Raw genomic sequence first — 26,788 nt, forward strand, 5'->3', positions numbered from 1 at the left:
CACTGTGAAGCGAAATTTTATTGTGAAAAATATGTCAACAAACCGAAGATTCAACAACAAGAAGAGAGACGCGTCTAGATTACGAAATTGACTATAAATTTCTTTGTAGGATTCGTATAGGATTGTTATGGACATAACTGAAAAGTTTCAGACACGCAAGGGAAAATATACCGAATACAGGCAGGAAATAAGTTAATACAAGAAACAAAGCATTTACACCATATTTACACAAAAGTCAGATAATAAAATTAGTATATTAGGCCTACTTTTAATGTTAGGACGAGAATGATTAACTTTACGGCCGTCGTAAAACAATAAAATCTACAGCGTCAATATGTCCACTTCGGTACTGGAGTTGCTGATATAATTGCGTTGCTAGTCTAATTGACCTGGTCTTTTAAACGTGATATTACACATCTATTTGAGTTCATCTTTTCATGTACATAAGGCCACATGATGCAAAATTGCTTCTCGATGCGCTCACAAACGTATTAAATCTTTACTCTCTTCTCAACTTTTGCTTTCTTCATTGCGCAGCAGCAGTGCAAGAGAATATATTTCGTACTAATTTCAATGATATATAATGGTCACATGCCAATTTAATTCGATTTGTCTCTTTTGCTATGGCAAAAGAGCAGCAGTGACTTTTTTTAATTGTGTTTGTTGTTGCCTGTCACACGACGCAAATCCAATATTTCAGCTCTAAATATTTAGGAGATATGTTTTAGTTGCAGATTAAACTCGATACTTGAGACACTACAATTGTGAGATATGTGAATTTGAAACATCCAAAAATGCTCAGAGCGATATAGTATAATTTTAACCGTGTAGGAAGCTTTAAAGCTGTTAGTGAACACTTAATATTTTATATTTAGCGTTTATGTATGTATAGGGAGTTTTTTCCAATAGCATTAGAAGTTTATCTCTCGCAATGTGATTGTATACTTCTTTCAGTTTATCTTTTTTTAAGCAGCTTTTAGACTTTGGAATGCGGTGTGACAGGCTAAAATGCTGGGCAAAATGTGGCCATGCAGTCCTATATATTTTGGAGTGTGACTCGACAAGCTTTTTAAGTACATATTTTATTGATGCAAACAGTTCATCGTCTCAACTTTGCTGGAGGTAGGCGGTTTTTCAGACTCGACATGTATTTTGACCGGTGCTTATAGTTTTTCGAGTTTGGTCCCGCGCTTACCATTTATTTTGGCACTACAGCTAAAGGAACCAAGGATGCGCTCTGACAAAATCACAACTTTGCACTGGAGCGTGTTCAAAATCGCGACATAAATTTGGCGAACGACTTTTCAATTCCAACTACACGCTGAAAATCATTTTAACTTGCTCAAGTCAACTTTTGTGCATTGCTCTAAATGCATCTGGAATTTTAATGAGCAAAATATTCGAGTGACACGGTGCAAATATTTGAATTCCGTGGAATGTGTTTAAAAGGGCCGCCATACTTTGTCCAAGCGCTTTCGACAATATCCGACAAAAATGGAATATGTCCGGAAAATCTGATTCAATTTTTTTCCGATGAGTGACATATTTGCGGACATTCCCGTTAATTTTTTAAATCTTACTCCTCAGTCAGTCTAGTCCAGAACTACACGTTTTGGACAAATTCCGCCATTTGAACGCAGTACGCTTCCCCATTTTAAATGTATAAAATTTAGGCCAAAACTGCAATAATTGGTGCCAAAAACAGCATGAACTCTCCAATCCGGTTTTTTCCAGTGCAATCAGCCCTGACGGCCTACAGCGAAGTCTCGAGTGACATCTTTGACGGGCTCGGCGGTTTAGTGATGATGATGGGCGTCCGTGAGGCGGACAGCCTGGGAGACAGACACATCTGATCGATGCGGTGCTGCAGGTAGGAGGCGGTCACGTGCCTGTACGCCTGCGGCTCACTCTCCTCAGCAATCGTGGTCGAGAGCACGTCCGTGTGCCGGTACCGCCTCCTGCTCAGGCTGTGGTGCAGCGTTTGCTGCGGAGACCGCTGGCTGGGGGCAAACTGCCCTTTCGTGGCCATCAGCTGCTCCACCGCCGACATCCTACGCTCCTTGCCCTTCTGGCAGCCCTTCTCCAGCAGCAGCCGCTTGAAGCTGTTGCGCGCTGACACACTGACCCCGTTTAGCGCCTCAGCAGAGCTTGGACTCCAGCTGTGCCTGCTGCCTGGGGTTCCTGGGGGGCCGGCGGGGCTTGCGCGGTCACAGTCCACTGGACTGCTGCAGCTCGACGTAACTGAAAATGTCAATTGGCATAAGTAAAGGCATTTAATATTTTAAAATATGATATTTTGGTATTTGTGTATGGATGCAAACGGAAGCAGAAGCATATAAAATTGAAATAATTTTTGGTTGAAATTAAATTCTACTTCTTCAGCGTGTATCTGGCTGCCATTAATATCAATTGAAATGTTTTGCTAAGCTACTTGCAGAAGCGTTGCATTGGAAAAAAGATCAAACAATAATTAACAAATAAATTATGAATTTTGTACTTGTTTTGATCTCGTCACTATTTTAACCAAAAGATAATATACATACTTACAAGCTATGATAATCATAAAATGTTTAATATCATTTTCACCATTTAATTGTATTGGTTATAAAACAATTTCATGTTAGTGAGCAGCAGCCACAAAATGAAAACCTTATTATTCATGTGAAACTAAAGGAAAGGGTACCTTTTATAAACAAAATTCATGTGAGGTCAATCTAACTGTAGATCACCTCCTGATAATTTTGAAAATTATCTCACTAAGAAAAAAATTAATATAATTACCATAATTACTATCCCTAATCCCTATCCTTGTTAAGGTTCTTACCTAATAATAAGAAATGTAAAAATCCTGATAAAATTGGAGGTTGAATTTGCAGGATATTATTCTTTATCTGTATTTTCTGTCCTTTCAAGCAATTAATTCCGATTTCTGGAATAAAATCTGGTTCTTTGTTGTTACACCGTTTAAGGAACAGATTTAGAAATTTTTAAACCTTCATCAATTTCAAGGATTACTACAAATTACATTTTTTTTACAAAATACCTGGAGAAGAATCCTTAATGTTCATCTTCTTCTTGCTTTTGTGGATTGCAGCGTATAACTCATCAGTGCTCATCGTAGAGCGAGGCTGATTGAAGAGAGGCCGCCGGGCGCCTGGGGACGCAAGCGGCGACGAGGGGCTGCTGATTGGGCTTAGGTTACAGTCTGGCATGCGGAAGTTGTGCTTCGTGGGCGTAGAGCTGAGGCTGGACACACCAGGTTCCATGGCAGAACGTGGCATTGTCCAGAAAGGCGCGTTCAGGTGCTGACTGCCGCCATAAGTGTTTGTGTAGACACCGTTGTGTCCTGTATAGGGTTGTTGGTGGAAGCCGTTGGTGCCGTTTGACAGGCCTGCAAATCACATTAGAATTAGTCAGCGAACTTCCAATTTCTGCTTTTGGCACCACAGTATCCCCTCAAAATCTACAGTCTGGCAAACTCAAAAGACGTTTGAAATTATGCAGCGTGCATATCACTGACTTATCAAAATGTTTCTAAGATCAGATTCAGGAGGGTCAAGTTGGATGTTCAACAAAGTGTTTCGAATTATTACTGAACGCGATATTGAGATTATTACAGGTACAGTAACATCGTTTTAGTTTCCATGCGGCATAGATTTAATAATGTGAACCGAGGCTGTTAGTTTTTTTTTCAATTTTTTGTCAGACCAAGACTTTTAGCAGTGTCAGTCTGTCCCATAAGCAGTGCAGAAGTGAAATTTAAAATTATTTCATTGAACATATAATAATGAAGAATATCATATTCTGCTTGGATGAGCGATAAGAAAAGTATACTATCCCAACAAAATATTCTAATTAAAAATAATAAATCACATTATTATCATCACAGAAAAATATTTACTTTCAAGAAGCGTAAGAAAATAAAACGGGATCGCTCCATAAATAAGGTAATTAGTAGATTGCAGATAAAACTGGGTGCTGTTCCCCCACATTTTCAAGATCATATCCCCTCAGTAGCCATTATGAACTTGAAGGGTGAGAAAACAAGTGTAAAGAACATGCAAAAGCGGTCACGAAAGCCGCCGCTTGACTCTTTTCGACAGCGTGTTTAGCAACACTGCGTCGCGGCGGCTCATTGTGTCTCAGGAAGAAGAGTGTTCAAAATCAGCGACAGATATTACGTGATTATTATTCGTAATAAATAATTCCAGGAAGCACCTTTTCTGCTTCACAATGGACTGAATACAATAAGGTACGTGGTTAATTATATTATATTATACAACGGAGAAAACACGCGGTCTGAAAACTGCACTTGGGTGGCTAGAATTCCAGGACCGTCTAATCCGGCACCAGTTTGAGTTTTGATTATTTTGTCAAATACGCCATGCTACTGCGACAAACGGAAAACTTACCTTTGGTCTACATTTTTTTCGGCCTCGAGTCTCAATTACACATTCTCTCCTCTAATTAAATGAATGTGCTGCATTTCGATCGTTTTCAAACGATCGCTATGCTCTTAGTAATCTATGGTGCATTTGATTGTGATAAAAAAGAAAAACACGAACTTATTTTTTTAAAGCGACTTTGTGGTATTTTGGTACAGAAAAATAGGCTGAACTTATATACAATGCTTAGTTGTGAGATAAGACACAATGTACAGTTGCGAGTCACATCAGGTACTAATGTTTCCGAGTGAATTCGAAAAATTAATCGATTAATGAAACACAAAACATTAAAATTAAGATTTGTACAGTGGCATGCAGGAAGGAGTTTTGTCAGTTGAACACAAACAATGTAGTGTGTGTTTAGGCAATAAATATATGGCACTAAAACAGAAAATCATTAAACACGCACGCCTGCTACGAATATCAAAATGCTTGATGGGCCGCAGTGTTTCTCTGAAGTTGTGCTGCCAGTCTGCGTTTCAGCTGCGTTTTCGAACAAATCGCTGACAATTTGTAAAACGAGCCACGGATTGTCTTTGTTTTAATCCCAGCCTCGAAAAAAAGAGGAGCAGTGCAATTCTCAAGAAGCATTGTTTGTTGTATTTTTATTTCACGTTTCGCAAACAAAACCTTTGAAGTCGGCGGAAAAGTAGGCCAGCAGACTGGTCGGAAAGATCAAAGAACACTGGGCCGGAACACAAACCAACGATTCCGGAATTGGACTAGGTACAAAAAATGTACAAGCGAGGCAAATCACCAGATCTCGGTGTCATTACCTGAGCCGAGCACTCGGGCCCGCTGCGTGTCCGACGGCAGGGTGACGCGGCCCAGCGGGGACCCGTGCGGCTCGTACAGGGCCCCGTGAAGCGGACGGCCCATTCTGCCGGGGTCGACCATGATTTTGGCGCCGTAGAACCTTCTTCCGGCCGTGTTGGGGTTAAGCACCCGCTTCACATCTTCGGCGGCCGACGGCGGCGGCGGCTGCTGCTGCTGCTGCTGCTGCTGCTGGGGGTTGTTGTGCTGCGAGGCGGCCAGGCGGTAGCTCTCGTTGCGTCTGATCCGCGCCCAGCTCTGCGGATCGATATTTTCCGAGCGAGCATGCGCCTCCTCGCCCTGCTGCTGCTCCTGTGGAAAAAGATACGGCTTATAGGGGGGTGTAAGTCGATCCCGCGCAGATTGCTGCCAGTGCGTAGGCTTCGGCGGATCGCCTCCGCGCCAGAAATGTGCGAAATGCGCTTTGTCCCGCACAGTGCGTGCTCGGCTTTTGTTTGAAATTCGATCGGCTCGTGAAATATTCTGAATCGAGCATTTTTAGAATGATTGCGCGAGGCATGGTAAAACGCTGCTAAGAGGGCTTTGCGGGGGATTAAGGTGGAAAAGTCGTTCTGATATATCTACCAGTCAGACAGTCATATAATGGGAATTTCGCTCGTGTCATTTGTCAAGTCCGCTTTTGACATACAGTACATTAATAGGTTTCAGGCTGCGTTGGTGCCACAACAGGACATAGCGGTCGTTCAGTGTTTCGTCATTTACAGATAATATAATTGGCACTCAACATAGTGGTTAGATAATTAATTACAAATCCACGACATGAACATTTGGGGTTCGAAGTTTAAATGAAAAATCGAGATATTCGTAGAAAGTGATTCCTAGCATTGAGCTGATGAGCTCTTGAAAGGTGGCGCACTTGTTTTGTAATTAAGGAAATCCCACAATCTTATAAATATAGATAAGGAGCGATGGTTCTTTGAAGGTCAGCACTCTTCGGTGTTAAAATCTGGTGTAATACAAATTGGGAATTGTATATATTTATAACTAACACTCTCGTGTTCAAAGTGTCCCACTTTGTTCTTGTTGGTTGAGCGTCAACACAAGTGAGAGTCACCATTAAGACTACAAATTGCCTTCTTAACTTCAAAGCACGTGCTAAAATAGCGCACTGTGAAAGTCCTTTTAATGCTCTATTCAGCTGTGGCCGGCTATCCACAGCAAAAAAGTCACGTAATTTGCTTCCAAAATTACAATGCAATTCTTAATTGCTAACGATGAATTAACAATTGTATTTCATCTACATATAAAAGTAGCATGCTTTATAACTTAACGAATTTGACTAATTTAAAAACATATAAGAAAACTCTTTGTTGAAGTCCGAGTGGAACGGAAAAAAGAGAAAATTATAGATTAATTTTTAATAAGGAGCACAGACCATAAAGAGTCCGGCCTCGTGCCTATGAATTTTGAAAACGACCGCAGTCGAAATGAGGCGACACAAGCTACAGCACGCACTCTTTAAGTTCCGTTTTGGCAGCACTAAGACTGGAGAGGGGGCTTGAAACACATTTTGGTAAGGGCAATGCGGTGTTCCATAAGGGAAGAGAAAAATATTTTGGGAAATATATCATATGTGATGATTTTGATTGAATGCATTTTCCAACATATATTTAATGGAACTTTTTTAATGAACTAAAGGAAATTTATTTTTAAAATGGCTATTCAGGTCTTTTCTTCCTTCTTTTCATAAATTTTTTGTCTTGGCATTTATTTCAATTAAAATTTTTCTTTTAACTTCCAATTCCAAGAGAGGATTATGGTCGGTGGTATTCATTTTTTTAAACTACAGATTCGAGCAAGATGATGGTTTGCTCAGTTTGCGTAGTTGGCGAGTAAAAGAAAGAAAAATGCAAAATGCAAAACATCGCATGCACGCTGAAAAACACGTGTTCATTTGAGGCTCAGTGAAGCAATAAAAAAGTCGTGCGTACCTGTTCAATGAGCTTGAGCATGTCGACGTGCGGGCCTGCCTTGCAAGCGGCAGAGGTGGCGGGTGGGCTCGTGCATGGCACGTCCTTGGCCTTGATGATGACCCTCTGGTGGGCGCGCGTGGGTGGGCTCTCCGTCTTGACGCACGGCCCCGGCTCGAAAGTGGTGTTCTTGGGTTTGCGGCGCAGACTATCGGACGAGTAGACAACTTTTCCATCCGAGTCGAGCAACACCCTGGCGCCAGCGTTGCGTCGTCGCCGCTCCAGCGAGTTGGCCGGCGATTTAGCGCTGCCCTCACTGCCAGAGTCACCCCCGCCGAGCGGCAGCTCGTTCAGTGACACGTACTCGCCTTGCGCAACGCGCACTGCAGCTTCCGTTGACGCGATCGTCACATATTCGTCCACGGGGCTCTCTACAGGCGTGGGCGGTAGACTCTCCTTTTGTGGCGATTTGCGCAATGCATCCCTAACCCGACCCACGATGTTGTTGAAGGGCAGCAGCGCCCTGAGCTGTGGACTCGCTCGCTTCTGCGGCTCCGGCGGCGGCGAGCCCACCGGAGAGGCCGCCTGTTCGTCCTCGCTCTGCGGAGGTGTGATCACACACATCGACGGCACCTAAGCATCAACAGGGAATTTTCTGTCTTCAAATTATGGTTTTTAGGCTAGTGTAAGATAAATATTAACTTGGGAAGATATGAAGCACAGCTACAAGGCATAAAAGTTTGAATTTCAGACGTGAGAACTTCATACGTCACGAGATGCAGGAGGCCGAAAAATTTGGAATGGCTATTTTTAATGAATGTGAAGAATCCAAAAGTTTAAAATAGCATGGCAGTCATGGTTTCCTTGCCCATAATATCTATTTGACAGACGTTGCAAATTCACGTCATCGTAATTTTCATTATACAGATTTATTGATCAGACGGAAGAGTATTTTTACCCTGTTGGTGTCAAGTGCCTTTCTGACCCGCGCCCTCCGTTCAACCGCCTCAGCGTCACTGCTGACATCCAAGTGCTCGAGACTGCTCTTCCTCAGCGGAGGTGATGGCGGCGCTTTGACTGTGCAAATTGTGCCCGCCGAACTGGCTGTGGTGCTGGTGCTGCCTTTGCCAAACAACTCATACTCGTTCTCGCAGCTCAGGGCCTTGGTGCTGATGGCCGCCGCGCAAACGGTGATGTTACCGCTGCTGTTGGTCGACTCCAAAGGCTCCTCGCGCAGGGTCTTCAGCCCGCTGTCCACGTGGAACGACGTGTAGTAGCCCTCGGTGTCGCACGAGTAGATAGAACTCGTTTCTCCATCATTGAAACCAGTCGAATCTATTTTTGGAAAAATTAGGAAGAGATTTCTTAAATAAAGATTTTACCCGTGAAACACAGGAGAAAAAAATATGGACAGGAAATGAAAACTGGCAATTGACAATGCAGGTTTCCTATATGGGGCACATCTATTAAATAAATGAAAAGGGACTCCTGGGTAAGCAAGGAATTTCAGTTTCTATATATGCGATGTTGATTACAATTTGGTCAGTCAAAATATGAAAAAATGCGACAAATTTTTCGTCATGGTCATTTTAGAAAGGTAAAATTTGAAAGATCTGTTTACTACACATTTTTAAAATGAAGCGTAGATTATTAACAGCAGTGTACAGCTTCAAAATATGCGCAGGATATATTAAATTATTGATATAAATTTACTTTTAAAGACTTTATCAATTTGTGAAAGTTTGTTGTGTACCTAGAAAAAAATCTTAAAAGATTCTTGAGTTGGTCAATATTTAGGAAATTTTTACAAAAATTTATTCCCAAAACAAGGATACGGGGAGAATTAAATAAAAAGGCATCAATGATGTGACCCCTCGTGATGATTAACAAATATCCTGATTCCATCCCCCTCCGTCAAATTTTGGTTGCATTCCTACCTGAAACATGAAGGTCGGGGGATTCCCTCGAGTTGGACGAAGAGATGGAGAGAGCCACCTTGGTTCTGCGAACTGAGAGGGCCGAGTCGCAGGTGCTGCTGCTGGAGGAAGTAGGCAGGTGCGACGTGGTCCTGTGGTCCGAGCTGGACTCGACGCTGGCCCTGGCGCTGCTGCTGCTGGCGCTCCAGTTGCCCGACGACGAGTGCACGTCCAATTTATTCTTGCGTCCGGCGTGCGCACGCAAGCGTACGTGCGGACTGGTGCTGCGCGGCCGCCTGATGTGCGTCAGGGTCTCGTACAGGTCGGTGGGCTGCTGCTGCTCGCGGGCACGCGACAACCGCTGCCTGCCCCACTCGCGCAGGCTGTTCAGGTGGCACAGCACCCGGTCGGACACCTTGTCGGAGGACAGCTTCCGCTTGCTGCCCGGGAGACTCTGCAGGGACGAGTCCACCTCGATTGACTCGCTGCCACCGAGTTGGCTTGCCCTGAAACGATGAAACAAGAGAAGTTAAGAGATGAGCGGAGTTGCCGATTACAATCTTTTCTAGTGAAACTCGTTTGGTTTGGAAGACAGGTCCGATTTAGATGCACGAGAATTCTCCGACATTGTATAAATAAATAATGCTGTAATCGAGTTTTTAGCTTGCAAAATTGGCGTCTAAGGAATACCTCTCGCTCGAATCTGAAACCATAGAGCGAGCTGTTGCCGCTTCTGTTTGCTTTGCACGGCAGGCATGCAACAATAACAGCCTTTCTGTCTTTTAATCCAGTTTGCGGTTAAAGGCACAGATGCGTGCTCTTTGGCCAACTCAAGGTGTTTGGTTGCCGGCCGGCGCGCATGGAAAAATGCCGCCTCCGTGTCTTATTTACAATTCTGTCTCGCCAACTTCTCTCCATGGGAAAATGTGCTAGCTCTGCACACTAGCGTGCAAGAACCAAATCTGAACTCAGACGTGTCGCTGTGTCCCATGAAACTCATTAGTCGTCCATATTCCAGACGGCAATTAAAAAAATCTGAATAAAAATTAGTTCTTTTGATTTCTTACAAATCTCTATACAAGCTTGACAAGCTTTAACAAGAATTGGAGATGAAAAAATAGCATTTGAATGTAAAAATTAAACAACACAACGCGAAATATTTGGGTAGTACACATAACGCTACACTTAATAAACAAATTGGAAACGCTTTGCAACAAATTTTAGGCACCCGATGGAAGACAAAGCGTTGTGTGACAAACTTGTACCCATGCTGTATTTCGAGTGCGAATTGCACCGTATATGGTAAAGCCAGTAGAACGACACGAACATTTAGAATCAATCAACGACAATCACTGCTTCGGCAGTAGGGTCGTTAGCTGCGAGAAATCTTGATGGTAAAAAAGTCTTTGTGCTTCCTCGCACGCAAGAGCAGCTTTACAAGTGTGGAGCAGCAGCTATTTTGGATTTATTTTGACGTGTACTTCTCCCCGATTCACTCAGGTACCTCCCAACACAATTGTTTCTTCACAGTCACTGACCACACTGTCAAAGAGGTCGAGGTCGCTTCAGGAGACAAATTTTGTGACACGTGTAGATACATGAAAAAGTTATACTGGACTAAGCTAAATCTCAAAACAACACTGCCAGAGGCTGAAATTGGCGAGATGCCTCGTAATTAATGTCAGTGAATGATTGCAGTTCTTTGCCAAATCTTTGACGTCACCCTTATTGGCAATAGACATTGTGGTCAGCGTGTTCTTAAAATAATTTAGTGGGTGATGCTGAATCTGCGATTACATTATTGTTTTTCACATTTCTGGTGGTAATTTAACCTCATTTACAATAATGGTATTAAGCGTTTCGGCACTTTTCATCATTTTAAAAATTTTATGTTCCTCTCACTCATAAAAATGATTAACAATAAAACAGCTGAAATGCAGACGTCTGCCATTGGGTCGTAACATGTACAATTTTTACGGCCCTAGGCCGATCGTGTCTTTTCAAGCATCCACCAGCATTACTTAAAAGACCGTTTTCATGTGCCAAAAACTCACCCGTCAGCCGCTTGTCGCAACAGCTCTGCTTCGCTGGTGCCCGCGATGGTGTTGCGCCGCAACGAACGGCGCTTGCGGTGCCTCTCGGCCCTGCGCGTGTCGATTTGCGACAGTGAGCGCCGACTTCTCTGCTGGCGGTCGAAGTTGCGTCCAGTGACGTCGACCGCCACCATCTCCGGAGGGAAGTGGCGCGCGATTACACTGAGCTGCTCCTCAGGCGATGGTAGTAGGTGCTCAAGAAGATCCGAAGCGTTCACCGGCGCCGCCAGGCTCACGTCGGGCGGCGCCACGGATGAACCTAGCACCTCGCTTGACCGCCACTCACGGATTCGTGACAGAGACGCCGGCTGCAAAAAAAGAAAGCAAGCAAAATTAGTTTTCAATCTTCCAGTTGTAGGTTTTTGAGCTTATGAGTCTGTCTGATAAGTTTGTCATTTGAGCGAAATTTTTAAATATTTTTTTTTTGCAATTCTTAAAAAGCTCAGATATATATGGGATTATGAAAATTTAGAACTGGTTAATTATACTCAACAATTGAAACGCAGATTGAACGTAATGTGTTATTTAACTCGACAAGGATTTCCTATTGGATTTAGAAATATATTCAATTTACGTATCAATTGATAGAATTAGAAAGTTGAAATAAATTTATCCTCTCTACCTTATCAAATGCTACAGATACAGACAGTAAAAACTTAAAAATCAAAACCTTAATGCGTGTCAAACATCTTCGGCGAGTCCGTTTTAAAGCTTATTCTTATATGGAGCGACATTAAAATACATAATAGGACGATTGATTGATTATTCTGATATAGTGAACTAGTTTACAGCTTTAGTTAGAGCATGTTCAAAAATTATTTAGATTAAAATCAGTGTAAATCTTTCCTCTAGACGGCTCAGGCAAAATCGTGCTCATACTTTATCAGAATAAAAACCAATGTATTTATTTTTTAAACGATTCAAACATTTGAGCCACCTATTCCTTGTGGTTCACCTACTGTAAACTAAATTTTACGGTATTTATTTACTTAAAATGTTTTAAAATAAATTTTCAAACAGGAAAGTTTATTACGAGATCCTCTTGATGATTTTGTAGCGGTATCAGCCTTCATTGATGGATATTTAATAATTTTGCCTTAATATTGTGACGTTAATTTATTCCCCTTGCGCCACTTATCCCGAAAAAGGATCAAAACGGCTGGAAAGACAGACTAATAGCCGGGCCTACACACTGACCAGGTTAATTAACTTCAGAGAACACGCGCCCAAATAATTGTGTTATAATCATCACAAAAAGCGCCGTTAGGGTTTTGATCTTTTCCTGAATAACGCATCACGCACAGACGGATTCTCCCCGTTTAGGCAAAGTAGAATCAAAATTGAGCCATCAGATGAGCCGATGTGGATGATTTATTTGCCTTCGTGCAGCCTACAAATTTTCGCGAGCGATTTCTTTAACCAAGCGTGAAGGAGCAGTAAAAACAGAGCGCTGGTATAAGTTCCTTTCCACCTCACAGCAAAAAGAAACCGCAAATATAAAAGCCACGCTGCTGAATGGAACTTTTAATTTCGTTGCCACAAATGTCGCTTTTTGTTTGTCTCGACCGTCTGAACAGCTTCATCTCGAGGACGGCCGATAATATGTGCAAATCATACGACAAGAATTTCGTTTTTGCTTCAAGAAACGCAGGGAGTACCTTGTGGTCCGTCCTTATTTACCTGCAGATTGTCTACTTCCTATAAAGTGACATTAAATCACTAACATCATAATTTTTGTATTGAAGTAAATCCCAGGTTTTTTATTTAAATTAAGATGGAATAAGAAACACAATTTCAAATATTTTTACTTATCTTTCTGTCACCTTTGCTCGGTAAATTATATTCCACGAGGCAATTTGTTCTGTTGTATTAAAGCAACAGGTTTTGGTTCACACCCCGAACTTATAAGGAGACTTGGTAAAGGACTAGTTAGCCGTCTTTGCTCGTGCATTATTTTACACCCACACGCGGCGAGGAATAACGCTTTTTATGGGTCCAGCTCGACAAGAATTCCCAGGTTGCCACATAATCCCGACCGCACGCACACACGCTAGACAAGATGCAACCGCCGAGATGAATAACTCGATTCTCTCTCCTCCGCCTCTAAACCCCAGACACGACGACCAACATGATCCTCCCTGCAGCATTTTTCTCTCTCTATGGAGACTGATCAATGAGCTTGGTGAGTGCACTGAGAATCTCTCTCTCTCTCTTTGTTAGCTTACTCCAGTGGAGAATTATTGTAACTCAGTTTTTGTAATCCCTGAAATGCGTTTTACATGAAGGTCTCAGGACCAAAACATGAACTCCGTCATTACCTCTGGCTTATTCAAAAGAGCATCATTTGATCCTCTCTACTTTTCCAAGTCAAGTATACTCAAACCTCTTTCGCCCTCTAATCTCTCTCTAAATCCTTACTATTCAAAATTCAACAGCTTTTCAACATTACAAAACTGTACATAAACGACCTAGGCAAGCATTGAGCGGGTTTCCGTACTTGCTCAGATTTCTTATCATTTTTAGCGTTTGAGTTTTTGCGCTGTTAAACACAAGTGAGTAATTTACACTCCCTTTTCCTCAGTAGATAACCTAAAAAGCTAATCAGGCACGTGACGCTACATTGCAAGACAACCGCACGCCGCACGCCGTCTGAAATTTCCGACCTGAACCTGACAGGCTCTGCGTATCTTTTAACAGACATATAAGGTCGTTGCTGCGTTTGCATGGTAGAATGACACAGATCATAGTTATCTATGAAAACATGCGGTCAATGGTTTGCATTTGTTGCATTGATACGTTGTAAATAATAGTTCTGTTCTAAATTTAGAAATTCCTGTTTTAAGTATCGTTATCGCATTAAAAATATGTATATTGCGATAAGCAGGTTTGACTCATATTTAAAATAATACAGGAACATTAAGTAAAATTCAATAAAATATCACACGTTATTCAAAGGCTTTTTGACTCTTTATTTCACTAAACCCACCTTGCTAGTCTCGATGTCGTTGAGGGCGGACCTTTTACGTGCCTTTCGGTTCTCCTCTGTGCTGAGCACGGGCGTACACATGAATATCTTGGAGGCGCGTTTGCCGTCCCTGCGCAGGCGGTCCATCTGGCGCATCTTGAGGACTGGAGTCTGTCCGGCAGCATCGTACAAGCGCTGCAACTCGATCGGACGCGACTCAGGCGTGAACAATCCGCTCACAATTGGCTGCTTCGCCTTGAAAAAGTGCGCCTTGTGCTGCCAGTAAGTGGTCAGGTCGCCCTCGGCTGAAACAACATTTTTGTGGTTAGTTCTGATCCATTTTCGGCTGGCTCGCCTCATTATGTCTACATTACGTTGGATGAAGAGGAGTTAAAGGTGTGAATGAAGATTATCTCTATGATACGTTAGGCATTTTAAATATATAAACTCAAGGCACAGTTTTAATGGGCTATTTGCAAGCTAATAAGGTTTTTTCTTTTTTTAATAAGGATACATCGTGACATCTCTGATTCAGAAAAAAATAAAATCTACAAAAAACCTATCTATCTAGACGATTACCGCTTGATTAGATTGTTGACTTATTGGTAAGCATTTGCACCAACGCCACATAGGCCTCCAATACGTAAAAACAGCGTTCAGTCTCAAATCACGATTTGCTGATGGCAGATTTGCTAATCACTTTTTAGAACAAATTGAAAATTATGTGGCTCTGCCGAGGAATAAATCATGTGTAAAATGCAATCTGCATTGTGCCTGCCAAGAAGGTATAATTATTATTTGCGTTGTAAAAACAGCATTTCGTTCGGCTACAAAAACAGGCGTTTTGCTTTATGCTCTCGGGGTGGCTGCACATTAATTTCGACGGCCGGCGAATTCTTTTGCGCGGCTTTATAAGGCAAAGCAATATCATCTGAATTCCTATCCATTCGTCCCTTTTGCCGGCAAGACAATACAACAATGGAGCAGCCGTTCATTATTGTCCGTTTTTTCTCTCCTCGCTCACTGCTCGCTCGATCTCAGAGCTGCTGGGGCCGGAGAACCAGTTTGAAGGTGATCCAAGGTCTCAAATGTACGAGAAAGAAAGAGTCTTGCAGCGAGCAGTCGAAGATTTTCCACGATTATTATTTGGTATGATGCTGCTCCTCCTCCGCATTCGCCACGAAAGGCGCTCTGACTCATGCATAATAGTGAGTGTGACTTATTTCAGCAGTCAAGTGTGTATGCAGTTCGCGTTTCATGAACTCCGGGGGAGCAGAATCCGAGTTGTTTACCGCGAGAAACTCACTCGTCTCTAACTGGCAGCAGAGGATTGATTTCCCAGACGTCAGCAAACAAAACCTCGAGACGGCAATTCATCGTTTCTCGTTTCGCGTTTTTCAGCATCATTGCAGCTTTGCTGCGCTATATACAGGAGGAAATCATACATAGTGTATTTGACGTGCGAGCGAGAACTGTAACGAGAAATAACTATGACACTTTTCCTCCTCGCCTGTTGTTGTGTTGAATTCTAAGAATGATTCTCGCGTGTTTCTACTAAACAGCGCAAAACAGCGGAAAATGACAAGAGGCTTGTGCAGCGCTCTGAACCGAATTTCCTTTCTCCGTGCAATTATTAAAAATTATCATCACTAATAACTCTGTTTCCTTGAACTAAATGTACTAATCACCTAAATAATGTTTCCCTCTAGATTAAATCGGATGAGATTTAGTTACTGCTGTGTTCAAATAACGTTATGATTTAGCTATGTTAGACGAAATAATATGCGAAGTTAATAAAAACACAGCAAACAAGCTAAAATTGATTTAAAAGGGAAGCGATAATAGGAATTATTAAGCGACGATGATTAACCATTTAATTTATATATAATTGTTCTTGACTTCCCCATTCATAAAAAATGTTTGTTTTGCAAAGCCACGCAACAATTATGAATTCATTTAGTTCGGCCCATCCACAAGTCCCACGAGTCAACAGGAAAGCAAATGCGTGATTATAATAACAGGCTCGCTTATACGATTAAAATTATGCGTGCGAGAGTCGCGCTCTATAATTACATCTGTTTGGCTGCTTATTCATAAAAAGCAGCATGCCCTACGCCCGCGGCGCAGCAATAAATAAATAAATTCGCTCCTTTTTACATCAACTCGACCAATAAAAAAAAGGATAAAGAGATAAAGGTTGTTATTACCAAGTGCACGCTTTTTATTATTTCTCTCTTAATGCCTTGAATGGTGGTATCCCGAGAATTTTTACTTCTGTTGGTATCGGATTTTATCATCTTACAAGACGGAGGAAATGAATTATTGCTGGTTTTTGTGGCGAACGTGAATACTAATACGTAATTCTCATTCATGAGTTGTGCCATAACTTTCTTTATAAAGCCGCAACTCAGTAAGAATTGAGACATTTAAATTCAAAACAGATATTTAATTTAAAAAGTAATCTCTGGCGACCTTAACCGTCAAGATCGAAAAAATGAATGGATGGTCATAACCAGTAAAAACATCCTTTGTTTTCATAGCAAATAGCAAGGCGTTGCAAATAAATATAATTTTGCAACCATTAAAAATGAATAAGCAATATAATAGCAAGCAATCCAGCCCTGCTCAAACAATTTCACGCAACGCGATCGGCCATTATTTTTAACCAGGCAGTCTCTAATTAGCGAATTATCCGATCGACGCGTTGGAAACAATGCGCGCATGTACTCAACGTATGAATTGCCCTTCGCGGCACAATAAAATAGTAATTTCAAATTAGCAGCACGAACGGGGACGCCGGAGCGTTGCGGAGAGGGAAGCTTTTGAAAAGTGAGTCAGCGCTAATAATGGATGGCAGGCAGGTGCAAATAAAGCAAACGGCGGCGGAACGAACCTTCCGGTCGCCGGACGCGCTTTCAATCGAAATCACACCGACGAAAATGTATTAAATAAAAGCGAGCGAGGATTTGCGCGCGACGCTTTTTGTGATACATTATGATTTCGGTTCCATATATGCGTGTGCGTCAGGGGACTTTGGAATGTGGGATTTCTTCGTCTCTCTCTTGGGACTCTAGAACTGCCGTGCTTGAATATTGGGGACAAAATTTTACGATTTCTTCCACAGAAATGTCGTTTTTAACATTTATGAATGAAAAAAGCTTTGCCAAAATTTACAGATTCAGGAGGGCCCGGGTAACGAACCCACGCAGTCTTGCTCAAAGATTTCGTTGTGAGTTGTTCATAGAAATTCTAAAATATTAAAAAGTGAGAAAATGTTACAAACATGTGCTTTGCCTTATTTTTCGGAATGAATGTATCAAACTATTTGGATTTAAACACTTTTAAAAAGCTATAATGTAGAACAAATACACATTAATTTTACATTTTCAACGAAAAAAGGTTGTTTCTTCCTCTCAAATAGAATAGTTTATGCACGCGCAGGGGCGTATAGAGATAGCGAACAGTTTAGGGGCTGATGCACGTGCTTTTTGTAGGGTGGAAACGCACGGAGGGAACTGATAAACAGCTTGCCACCTCACTTGAACGCCACTCTTGTCTGCGGTGCGTCTGCCGCCAGCGAGAATAGTGTCACAAATGCATAAAACATGATACGTGCCCCTGCTTCTGAATCTGAATTTGAGTTACAATCGCGAGTAGCTATAGTCAGTCGCACACTGCTTCCTGTTCTTTTGAGGACAGAGAGTGAAGTGACACAGTGAAAGAGTTCACAGGAAAATAGTACTATGTAAATTAGGTTCATCTCTTCAATGAATTTCTCTTTTGCCCTATAATTTTGTGACTAATTTTTCTCTTCTTTCTGTTTGGCTTTGACTGCAGCGGGAGTCAAAATGCTTCACTTTCAAAATCAATGAATCATTTTGAAACTTTTATGGTATCCGTCTCATCAGTCACGCAATCATAATCGAAACACGCACTATGCTGCTAACCAGGCTGAAATGTAGTGAAAATTGATAGGAAGTTGATGATTCGGATCTTATCGCCCGTGATTTCAGGAAGTGTTTATTGAACCAGCATCAAGGTTATTATTGATTTCGATTCCGGAAAAAGAAATAAAATCGATTTGATTCATGAGTGAAAGCAGAAATACACAGAAATTTTAAAAAGCTAATAAAAATCCTTGGAATACACTAATATCATTTTAACACAAATCAATTAGTGTTAAAAATAGCAATTTGTCGCCCGTTTGGAATGTATTTTCTCGCATCGACGGTGAGAAGTGAGAGTGGCACGTCAATTTCACGCAATTAGCCCCCTCGAACCGAATACAAAGAGCACCATAAAAACGAATGTTTACTTTGGACCCGTGCCTACTTTCCTGCCTTCGCCAGAGGCAAAGTCGAATTCAACCTTTTATTTGCCTCTTTGATTCCCGCCGCAGCAGCATCGCAATACCTTTTTGAGATTAGCATCAACATTTTGGTATTTTCGAGCCGTCAGATCGGATTAGGCGAAAACCGCGCGTCCCAGTCTCCGTCCTGCTCCATCCCTGCCATTTGGCGCGGTCAATGACGCAGATAATGGGACGCGAAGCACGTACCTCCTGCTTCTCTCGTCGCCGTGTATTCTTTGCGCACGGCAACAAGTTAAGTTGGCGAGCCGGTCGCACGGACAAACAGTCTTTTGTGTAATTACTGTCCCGGTAAACGCGATTTTTTGTGCCTATCTCGTGTATGTACACCTTCCATATTTAGTCAGCTCTTTAAAAGCAATTGAATTTCCAAGAGAAAGGGACTGAACTCTGAACTCTCAGGCTGAAATGGAAATAAATGAATCCGCATTGAATAGGGGACTCGATTGGTTTGGTTATTCAGTGTTTTTTATGATCTTATTGTGGTTTTTTACCTATTTTTTTAGTTAGTACCGCAAGACTACACATGAATTTAGAGATGATTAGACGGCTCCTTACGTCCAGAGGTTAATTTTCTTTGGTTTCATTATAGTCATAGGATCATTTGGGTATAGTTAGCCACGTTCTGCTATAAAAGGTTTTCGGAGAAACCCAATTTTCCTCTATTTTAAATCTATTTTTCTATTTATTAACAAAATTCTGAATTTTAACGAAAAAATATTACATATTTGTGGGTATTATAGTTGAAGAATCCCTTCAAAAACCATTTCTGTGCTTGATTTTTGAGTGCTTCAATATCTCAGCTAATAACAATGCGTATAATTGCGCCACATCCATTTCATGCGGCAGCTGCAAGATTCGAGTTTACTTTTCAAACCACATTAAGATTTCATTAGTTGTTTAGCTAAGTGTCTTTAAGGTGCCTAAAACATCCATTTGCTGGGAGAGGGCGGCGCATTTTCACCCTCTCGTCTGGCGCTGCATTTACATGAAGAGAAGCAGTGAAACGAGATCCAAAATTAGACTTTAAGGAGACGTGGCTGCTCGCCCCTCTTTTAATGCCCGGCACGCAGCAGATTAAAACGAAACTCTATCGCTGCATTTGGAAAACTGCTAAAAATAGTCTAAGCACATGTCCTTTGGGGTGCGCGTTTAGGATAATCCTCTTTCGTGTCTGCACAGATTGTCTTTCGAGGCGCGACATTTCTTGCTTATTAAAATGACTGAAAAAATCACGAATTGTGGAGCTTCGCAGGAGAGAAGGGAATGGATCCGGTGTCGCTGCGTGGAGAACAGTTCAATTCAAATTTTCTGGCCAGCAGCCAGGTTGGAATGCTTTTTTATATCTTTGATGCTACGTAATGCGTCATTTTTTCTCTTGGTTCTATATTCAAGAATAGACACTCGAGAATAAATTTTTCAATGTTTCGTAAGGGAACTTCATAATGAAAATAAATTGCAATTTTGACGCGGCCTTCTCCTTGGAGATAGAAAAAATATACAAATATCATCAGAGTCCTTTCAGAGCCTGCGGCGGACAGAGCGCAATCAACTCTGCTATTTATCTGAATGCACGCATCATAAAGTTCATTAAATTCGCATTCAACGCAATGAGCACTCCGCCTCTGGCTGCAATGCCATAAAACCCGACAAAAGGGGGCGGAGATTATTTACTATCTGCAGTGCCATATGTTGTAATTGAAACAGATTTTTGATCTCTCGCAGGCGGCGGGAAAGCAGCAGCACACACACACACACATGATAAAAACCAGAGAAACACGCCGGTTTTTTATACGGGTTACCACGAATCACGGTTCGTTGTTGTCAGAGTTGCGGGCTGACAACTATTGACGAGAGGCTTAAAGTATTTTGTGCACGCGGAGGTCATTTTTTATTATAATCCTGGTGATTGGTTTTCGAACCGACAGCGAAGATCCGAAGAGCATGGATGGTTTCAGGGTTGCCAGGAGTAAACTCAGATGAATCGACTCCACGTTTGGGTTCATATTTCGGTGTGGCAACCCTACATAGTGACCAACTCCGAGTTGCTGATTCACGGTGGAACTTTTTGCTGCTTATATATTCTGATGTGAGTCAGGCTTCCCCCTGCGCGTTGCTGGCTCGTCAGGAGGCAGAGACGGATCAAATTGTGCTGCACAATGCACCTCTTTGTTTTGTTTCGCGCACCCATGTGCCGCAAATTGTGTTTTCGGATCGCCTTCTGTCCCTTTCTTTTGGGGGCTGGCCGCACGCACTCTTGGGGTCTCGAAATAAACAACGCAACGGTTTCCATTACCCATTCAAAGTTTTTTGTTTGTGCGCGCCAGATGACTGTAGCTGCCGATTTCACGCTCTTTTGTGTCCAGAGTACACTTACAGCGAAATTGATCACTGATGCATTGCTCACAACAAAATCACCCCGTCATAGTCGCGAATTAAAAATTTTACGGAACCAATTTGAATTTAATCCTATTGCAAGCAGGAAATTGTTTTGATGCTGTGAAAAAAATTATACATTAATATAATATTATATAGTTAACATAAAAAAATTCGTCTCTTTGCAAACACTTGCACTTGCATCATAATTTGTGTTTGCTTTGAATATTATAGCATTGTAAATTTCTACCGAATCCTCACATTATGTTCCATGACTGGCTGCGGCTGTGACGTGAAAACGGAAGTAACCTCTCTCGTGCTGCTTGCTTTTGAAATATAAAATTACGCTTGAAAGAGAATCCCTTTAAAAATTATACACCACGAACAGCAGAGTGGCCGCTATATTGTGGCGTCTAACATAATATATAATAAGCACGCAGGAACATCTCCGCGTGGCTGAGAGGCTTCTGCTCGCTTTTTAATTAATTACTTTAACTTTCCCCACACATCCACTATGGCACGAAAATCCACTGGATTATACAAATTATAGTATAGCCATTAGACTAGCAAATTACTCGCTTCACTGATCAATTTTGTTCACTACTAAGATTACACGCAGCGACCTTAAGCTATAGGGTGGCTTATTTATTGATTTTGATGTTTAAATTAATTTTCCGTTACTGCAGAAAAATTCTAAATGTTCTCCATATTGAAGTCTCTCTAAACGAAAGTCTCTCACGAAATGCGATCTCGACTTGTCAATGCAAAACAAGTTCACTGAGATTCCATTTTGAAGTAAATTAGATCTAAGCCGCAGCACGAGCATCTTGCGTGGATTTCATTTCAGGCCACATTTGCAGTCACGTCACTCTTCCTGAGTTCATGACCGCGATGCAGCCTTCAACTCTCATAAAAAAAATATTTTTTGTAAAGAAATCTCTCCGTCAATGTGCTAATTGCTTCGTACGCGTAAAAACTGAATATGGCTATGTGGAAAATACAACTCATTTCATTCTAGATAATCTCTATTTTCCATGCAAATCAAACAAAATGTCATGAGACTCATTTTTCCATTCGTCACCCTAGGTTCACACGCAGTTGTTGTTATTGATCAGTTCCTTGAGGCAGGTTGAAAGAAAAAGCCGCTTTCTTTGTAAACTATTCCCTCACATTGTTATGGCTTTCGACCAGCAGCAGCAAAGGATATGCATAATAAAGTCCAAAGCCCTACATGTGTCCCGGCTATTACGAGCAAAGGCCAATGCCTCGCGTTTTCATTTATTTGGAAGCAACGCTGGCTATCAGCGTCTGAGGAAAATGAGGTTCCTGCTCATTTAAAAATGAATGAATTTGACTAAATTAGGTATTTACAATATCAGACTATTGACACAAACCTCAGGTTTAGCTTGTTTGTAAAATTATTTTGGATCTTCGTCTGAACTTTTTTAGGACAGAAAATCCTGTTCGTTCATCAAAAGAATGAGAATGCGCAAGGGACGATGACCGAAGAGGGGAAATAGAGGAGTTATATGGACCTAGGAAAAGAGGACGAATGGAGGGTATACACACACAATAGTCAACAAAAAATTGACTCGCATCGGCACCTGCCCATCGGCATTTTAGAGATCCCCATTAATTACGTTCAAGTGGAGCTGCATTTTAGAATTCTTCGTCCTTTTATGGCAACCGGCCTGTTGGACAGATTTTCCTATAAAAATAAATCTCAGCATGCGGCTGAAAACAGAGAAAGAAGGCTTTCACTGCATGCAACAGCACAGCAGTCGTTTCTCAGAAGTTCCACGTGAACCCGTCGCGCGCGATTTTTTATTCAATATCCGTGCGCGTCTCGTCTCTCCGTCGGCACAGTTCTGTTGTGAGAATGCACGCATGGTTTGCGTCCGCGCCGACCGCGTAATTATTTTCCTCTGTGTAAGTTATCGCGAGACATTCATTCTCAGATCGTGTTGCTCCGTTTCTCTCGCGCACCACCAAAGTGAAATATTCGTTCGTCTGCTCGTTCCGTTGTTTATTGCTCATGAAATGGCACTTTTGAAGGACAGTTTTTTATGTGATCTATGCATTCACGTGATTTATCTGACAGACGAATTTAACAGGACGTTATTCCAACAGCCACGGTGATTTTGGTTAGCGAACCATCAATTCCAGCGAGCAGCCAAGTGAGAATTTGATCCTCGGGGCCGACAAAGCATTTTTGCAGCGCAAAATTCAACACTGCTCTTTACGCCTGACCACCTTTAATTAAGAGTTAAAAGTGGATGGTCGGCAAGGTGCGCGCGTGAAATATCAGCTCCAAGGCCCGAATTCATCCGCGAAAAATGTTTAAAGCCGCGTCAAGGTTAACAATTCATTTGGGCTGGAACCACAGACAATTATTGTACCGAGACTATTTACAGGCAATTAACGTTGACTCAGACGCAGCCTCTTTAGATTTCAATCTTAACTATAATCACGACTCACCACAAATATCTTCATGGTTATTAACATTTTCTGCGAGCCACGTGTGTAAAATTTTTGTGAAACTACAGCACGTTATCGAGGACATTGGCCCTTAATTTTTATAGGGAAATAAATAATTAAATAAAATCGAAACCTCGTAAACTTTATTCTTCCCCTCTGTATGCAAAATGCTACAACTTTCTATTTTGACACTCCACTGCAAATTTCCCTGTCTCAAATGTCCAAACGGAAACAAAATTCAACAGGTGGTACAAGTCCCATAAACAGAACAGGCAGCGTGTTTAAATGCACGACAAGAGTGTCGAAATAGTCGCACAAGCTAACTAACCACTGATTTATCTTCTTGTTGAGCTTATTAAACACGAGAGTCTTTAATCGACTGCGAGAATATAAGCGCAATCGCTATATCGCGGCCAGCGACGGCTGTTTACAGTGAAAGTGCAAAGTCGCGCAACAAACGGGCGCATAAATCATCACGCGCGGTAATCCTATATCAGAGCTATTTTCAACGTACTTTTATGGTATGCTAGGAAAATCCGTTTGCAACCGCCCCCCGAACTAATATAATGGTGAAAGAATAATCGGTCCGTGCGCAGAAGCTTATTATCTATCCGCGAGCGGACAGACGCTGCGATGAGATAGCTGCGTGAATATTCGGGACCACGGAATGCCAGGCAAATTTTCCAACTGATGAGGCCTGTGTTATGGTGAATTTATACGTGCTCCGTGGACGTGGAGGCAATTTCCTCTGCTTTGTTGTGTGCCCGCCAAGGTTGCTCTCAGACTGAATTGTGTGTGTCTCTATAGAGGATCGCCATTAAATACAATTTGGTAAGGGGAATGAAAAATGAGATGAGCCTTGCTTGTTATCTCATGAAGCTCTTATATTGGCAATTTGATAGAATTATTTATTTCATATTTGTTAATATTCAGATCTACAGACATATTTATTGGTTCCTAGTTGCACGCCGTCGGCGACAAATAAATAAACCAAACAATAAATAGTTTAACAACATTTTAAACATTCGCATTGGCCCAAAAATGATAAAATGACACTTAACTGTTCAATATACAAAATGCAAAAAAAAAACTTAAAGTAACACACTTAGCATCAGTCAATTTGTTTATACAGTATATATAAAAACTTAGTTTTAGAGAGTTGGCTTGAGTACATTTTCTGTTTGAAAAGATCTTATCAAAGAACACAGGAAACACGAACAGTTTTTGCAAAGTCGTTAAAATTTTTAATTATTTTCCTTGACTGTCCACTTTCCATCAAAAGAAGACACGAGCAAAAGAATAAAAAAATGACAAAATTAAAAAACTATAGTAGATTTTCTTTTCATAGGATTTCAAAGTTGCGTCACTTCCCCGATCGTTTACGAGCCTATTCAGGTGGTCCGCACCCCCGCTGATGGTGTCCCTCTCCTTGAGAGAATTGACAAAGCCGATTTCTCACCCATCAGACAACAAGGGTCGGAACCGAGCAGCGACTTTCAGGGCGTAAGCTCGCATCACGGAACCATCACTTTGAGGCGCCGACGCAGCAGCAACAGAAACGACGCGCGCCAGAGCATCTGCCCGTCAACAACGACGCCACCGCTCTTATCAATGGAAACTGGTTTTGATTCACAGTGCGCAGATAATGGCGCGAAAACGGCCGCTGTCGCTGGTTGTAATGAGCAATTTTTCTCAACTTTGTCGACGGTGAATGAGTCGTTCATTTTGCGCGCAAAACGCTTTCTGACACCCGGCCGCTAATAAACCTGTTGTCTCCCGCTGCTCCGCGCAAATTTACGCCGCGGATGGGAAAAATGAGCGAGCGGCGCAGCGCAAATTAATTATGTTTGCGGCCGGCGACAAAAAAGAGCGTCGCTCGCAATGACTTGGGAACGTTTTCAAGCAAAATTGCCTCTTGAAACCACAGAGGAGCGTGTTTGCGTAACTGTCAAAACAAACGACCAGGAAAGCCAGAGTGTGCCAAGCCGAGAACGCAGCCGCCCTGAGGCGCAAAATGCCTTGGCGGCAGGGCAACAAAGCAGGGCCGATAACACATCTCCGCACGCTCGAATAATTATCCTGCCATTAAAATATATGGTCCGCTAATGAAGCGACTGACCTTATTGAGTGACTTGAACTTCTTATCAGCCGACAAAAAGAGAAAAGAGCGGATGCACGCCGAAAGAGTAATGCACCTAATTAGTGCCGAGATGAGTCCAAAGAGATAAAAAAATGCAACGTCAACGAGCATTAAAATAATTTTCTTGTTTTATTTTAAAAGCCGATTTTCGACAGGTTGATTGATGTTTTAACGGCTAGGGATGGACAGGCTGAAACGGCCGTAGAGGTATTTTTTGTTTGTTCCGAGAAAGGTCGCGTAGCGTAATATTTTCCCTTCGATAATATGGATAATATGAGCGTTTCCGGACCACCTGAAGGGGCAGCTGCCGGTAAAATATTTTCTACGGCTTCAAAATGCCATACGATGCATGATTACCAAATCAGCTTGCAAATTTCAATTTTAAAACAAGGATATAACGGTTTTAATTAAAATTTAAGGTTTCGATTTAAAAAAATTTATAATCAATTTTAAATTATCATTTTCAGGCCTAAAAATAAAAATTATGAAAGAATATCATTAATATAATAATTCCAAATTTTAAACATAAAAAATATTAACAAAAAACAAAATTTTACTCACGAACGGTGACGGTGCGCGCGTTGAGATCCTCGGCGCGCGCCTGCAGGCTCTCGAGGCGCTCCCGGACGCCGGACGCCCTGGCATTGATCTGGCCGAGCTCCGCCTTCAGCTGTCCGAAGATCTCGTCCGCGTGTCCGGCGAGGGAGGAGAGCTGGCGGATGACGTTGCTCAGGGCGCAGTTGTTGACCGCCACCAGCTCGCTATCGTCCTGCAGCAGGCGTCCCGCAGGAGCCGCCCCTGCCTGCGTCCGGGCAGTGTCCGAGGCGCGACACAGCAGCGTTGGCTGCACCACTCGCTTCACGAACGGCATACTGTCCCGCGTGTCCGACGCTCGGACAGCAATCACATTACGGATACCGCACCTCGCCGGCCAGACAACCGACGACCTCCGCTCCTACATATCTCCCAACCCTAACTAACTGAAAACTCGAAAACACAACTGATTCCGGTTCTCCGCGAATGGGTACTTGCCTTGCCAATGTGAGGGAACGAAAATACCGACTGTTTTCAATCACGCGGTTATACACGTCAAATTGTGAATGAAAACTGGAATAAAATCAACGTCTTATGATTTAAACGGTGAGGCCTCATTAGATGAAGAGTAAATTATCCGTTTATTCTGCATTTAATTGAGAAAATATTTTAAAATTTTGTTTCTTTAGATAAGAGCGAATTTATTAACACCGGTAAAATTTACCGAT

General features: G+C 42.1%; 1 protein-coding gene across 1 annotated transcript; it reads right to left on the minus strand.

The window, feature by feature from the left end:
- gukh (GUK-holder) lies at positions 1-26,526 on the minus strand. The gene is made up of 9 exons (XM_065492066.1): positions 26,088-26,526; positions 14,185-14,468; positions 11,160-11,506; positions 9,127-9,611; positions 8,148-8,524; positions 7,211-7,822; positions 5,222-5,570; positions 3,044-3,391; positions 1-2,241 (listed from the first exon to the last, which is right to left on the minus strand). Exons 1-9 carry the CDS (start codon positions 26,395-26,397, stop codon positions 1,754-1,756), a joined length of 3,600 nt encoding a protein of 1,199 aa, XP_065348138.1. The 5' UTR covers positions 26,398-26,526; the 3' UTR covers positions 1-1,753.
- Positions 26,527-26,788: the final 262 nt, after the last annotated feature.

This window comes from Cloeon dipterum, chromosome X (genome assembly GCF_949628265.1).
Source record: "Cloeon dipterum chromosome X, ieCloDipt1.1, whole genome shotgun sequence".
In the NCBI taxonomy this organism is placed as follows: Eukaryota; Metazoa; Arthropoda; class Insecta; order Ephemeroptera; family Baetidae; genus Cloeon; species Cloeon dipterum.

Coding starts and splice junctions, on each gene's coding strand:
- gukh (XM_065492066.1), bottom strand. CDS start 26,397: ATGCCGTTCGTGAAGCGAGTGGTGCAGCCAACGCTGCTGTGTCGCGCC. Junction 14,469..26,087: donor CGCGCGCACCGTCACCGTTC/GTGAGTAAAATT, acceptor ATGTTGTTTCAG/CCGAGGGCGACCTGACCACT. Junction 8,525..9,126: donor CCCCGACCTTCATGTTTCAG/GTAGGAATGCAA, acceptor TTCCAAAAATAG/ATTCGACTGGTTTCAATGAT.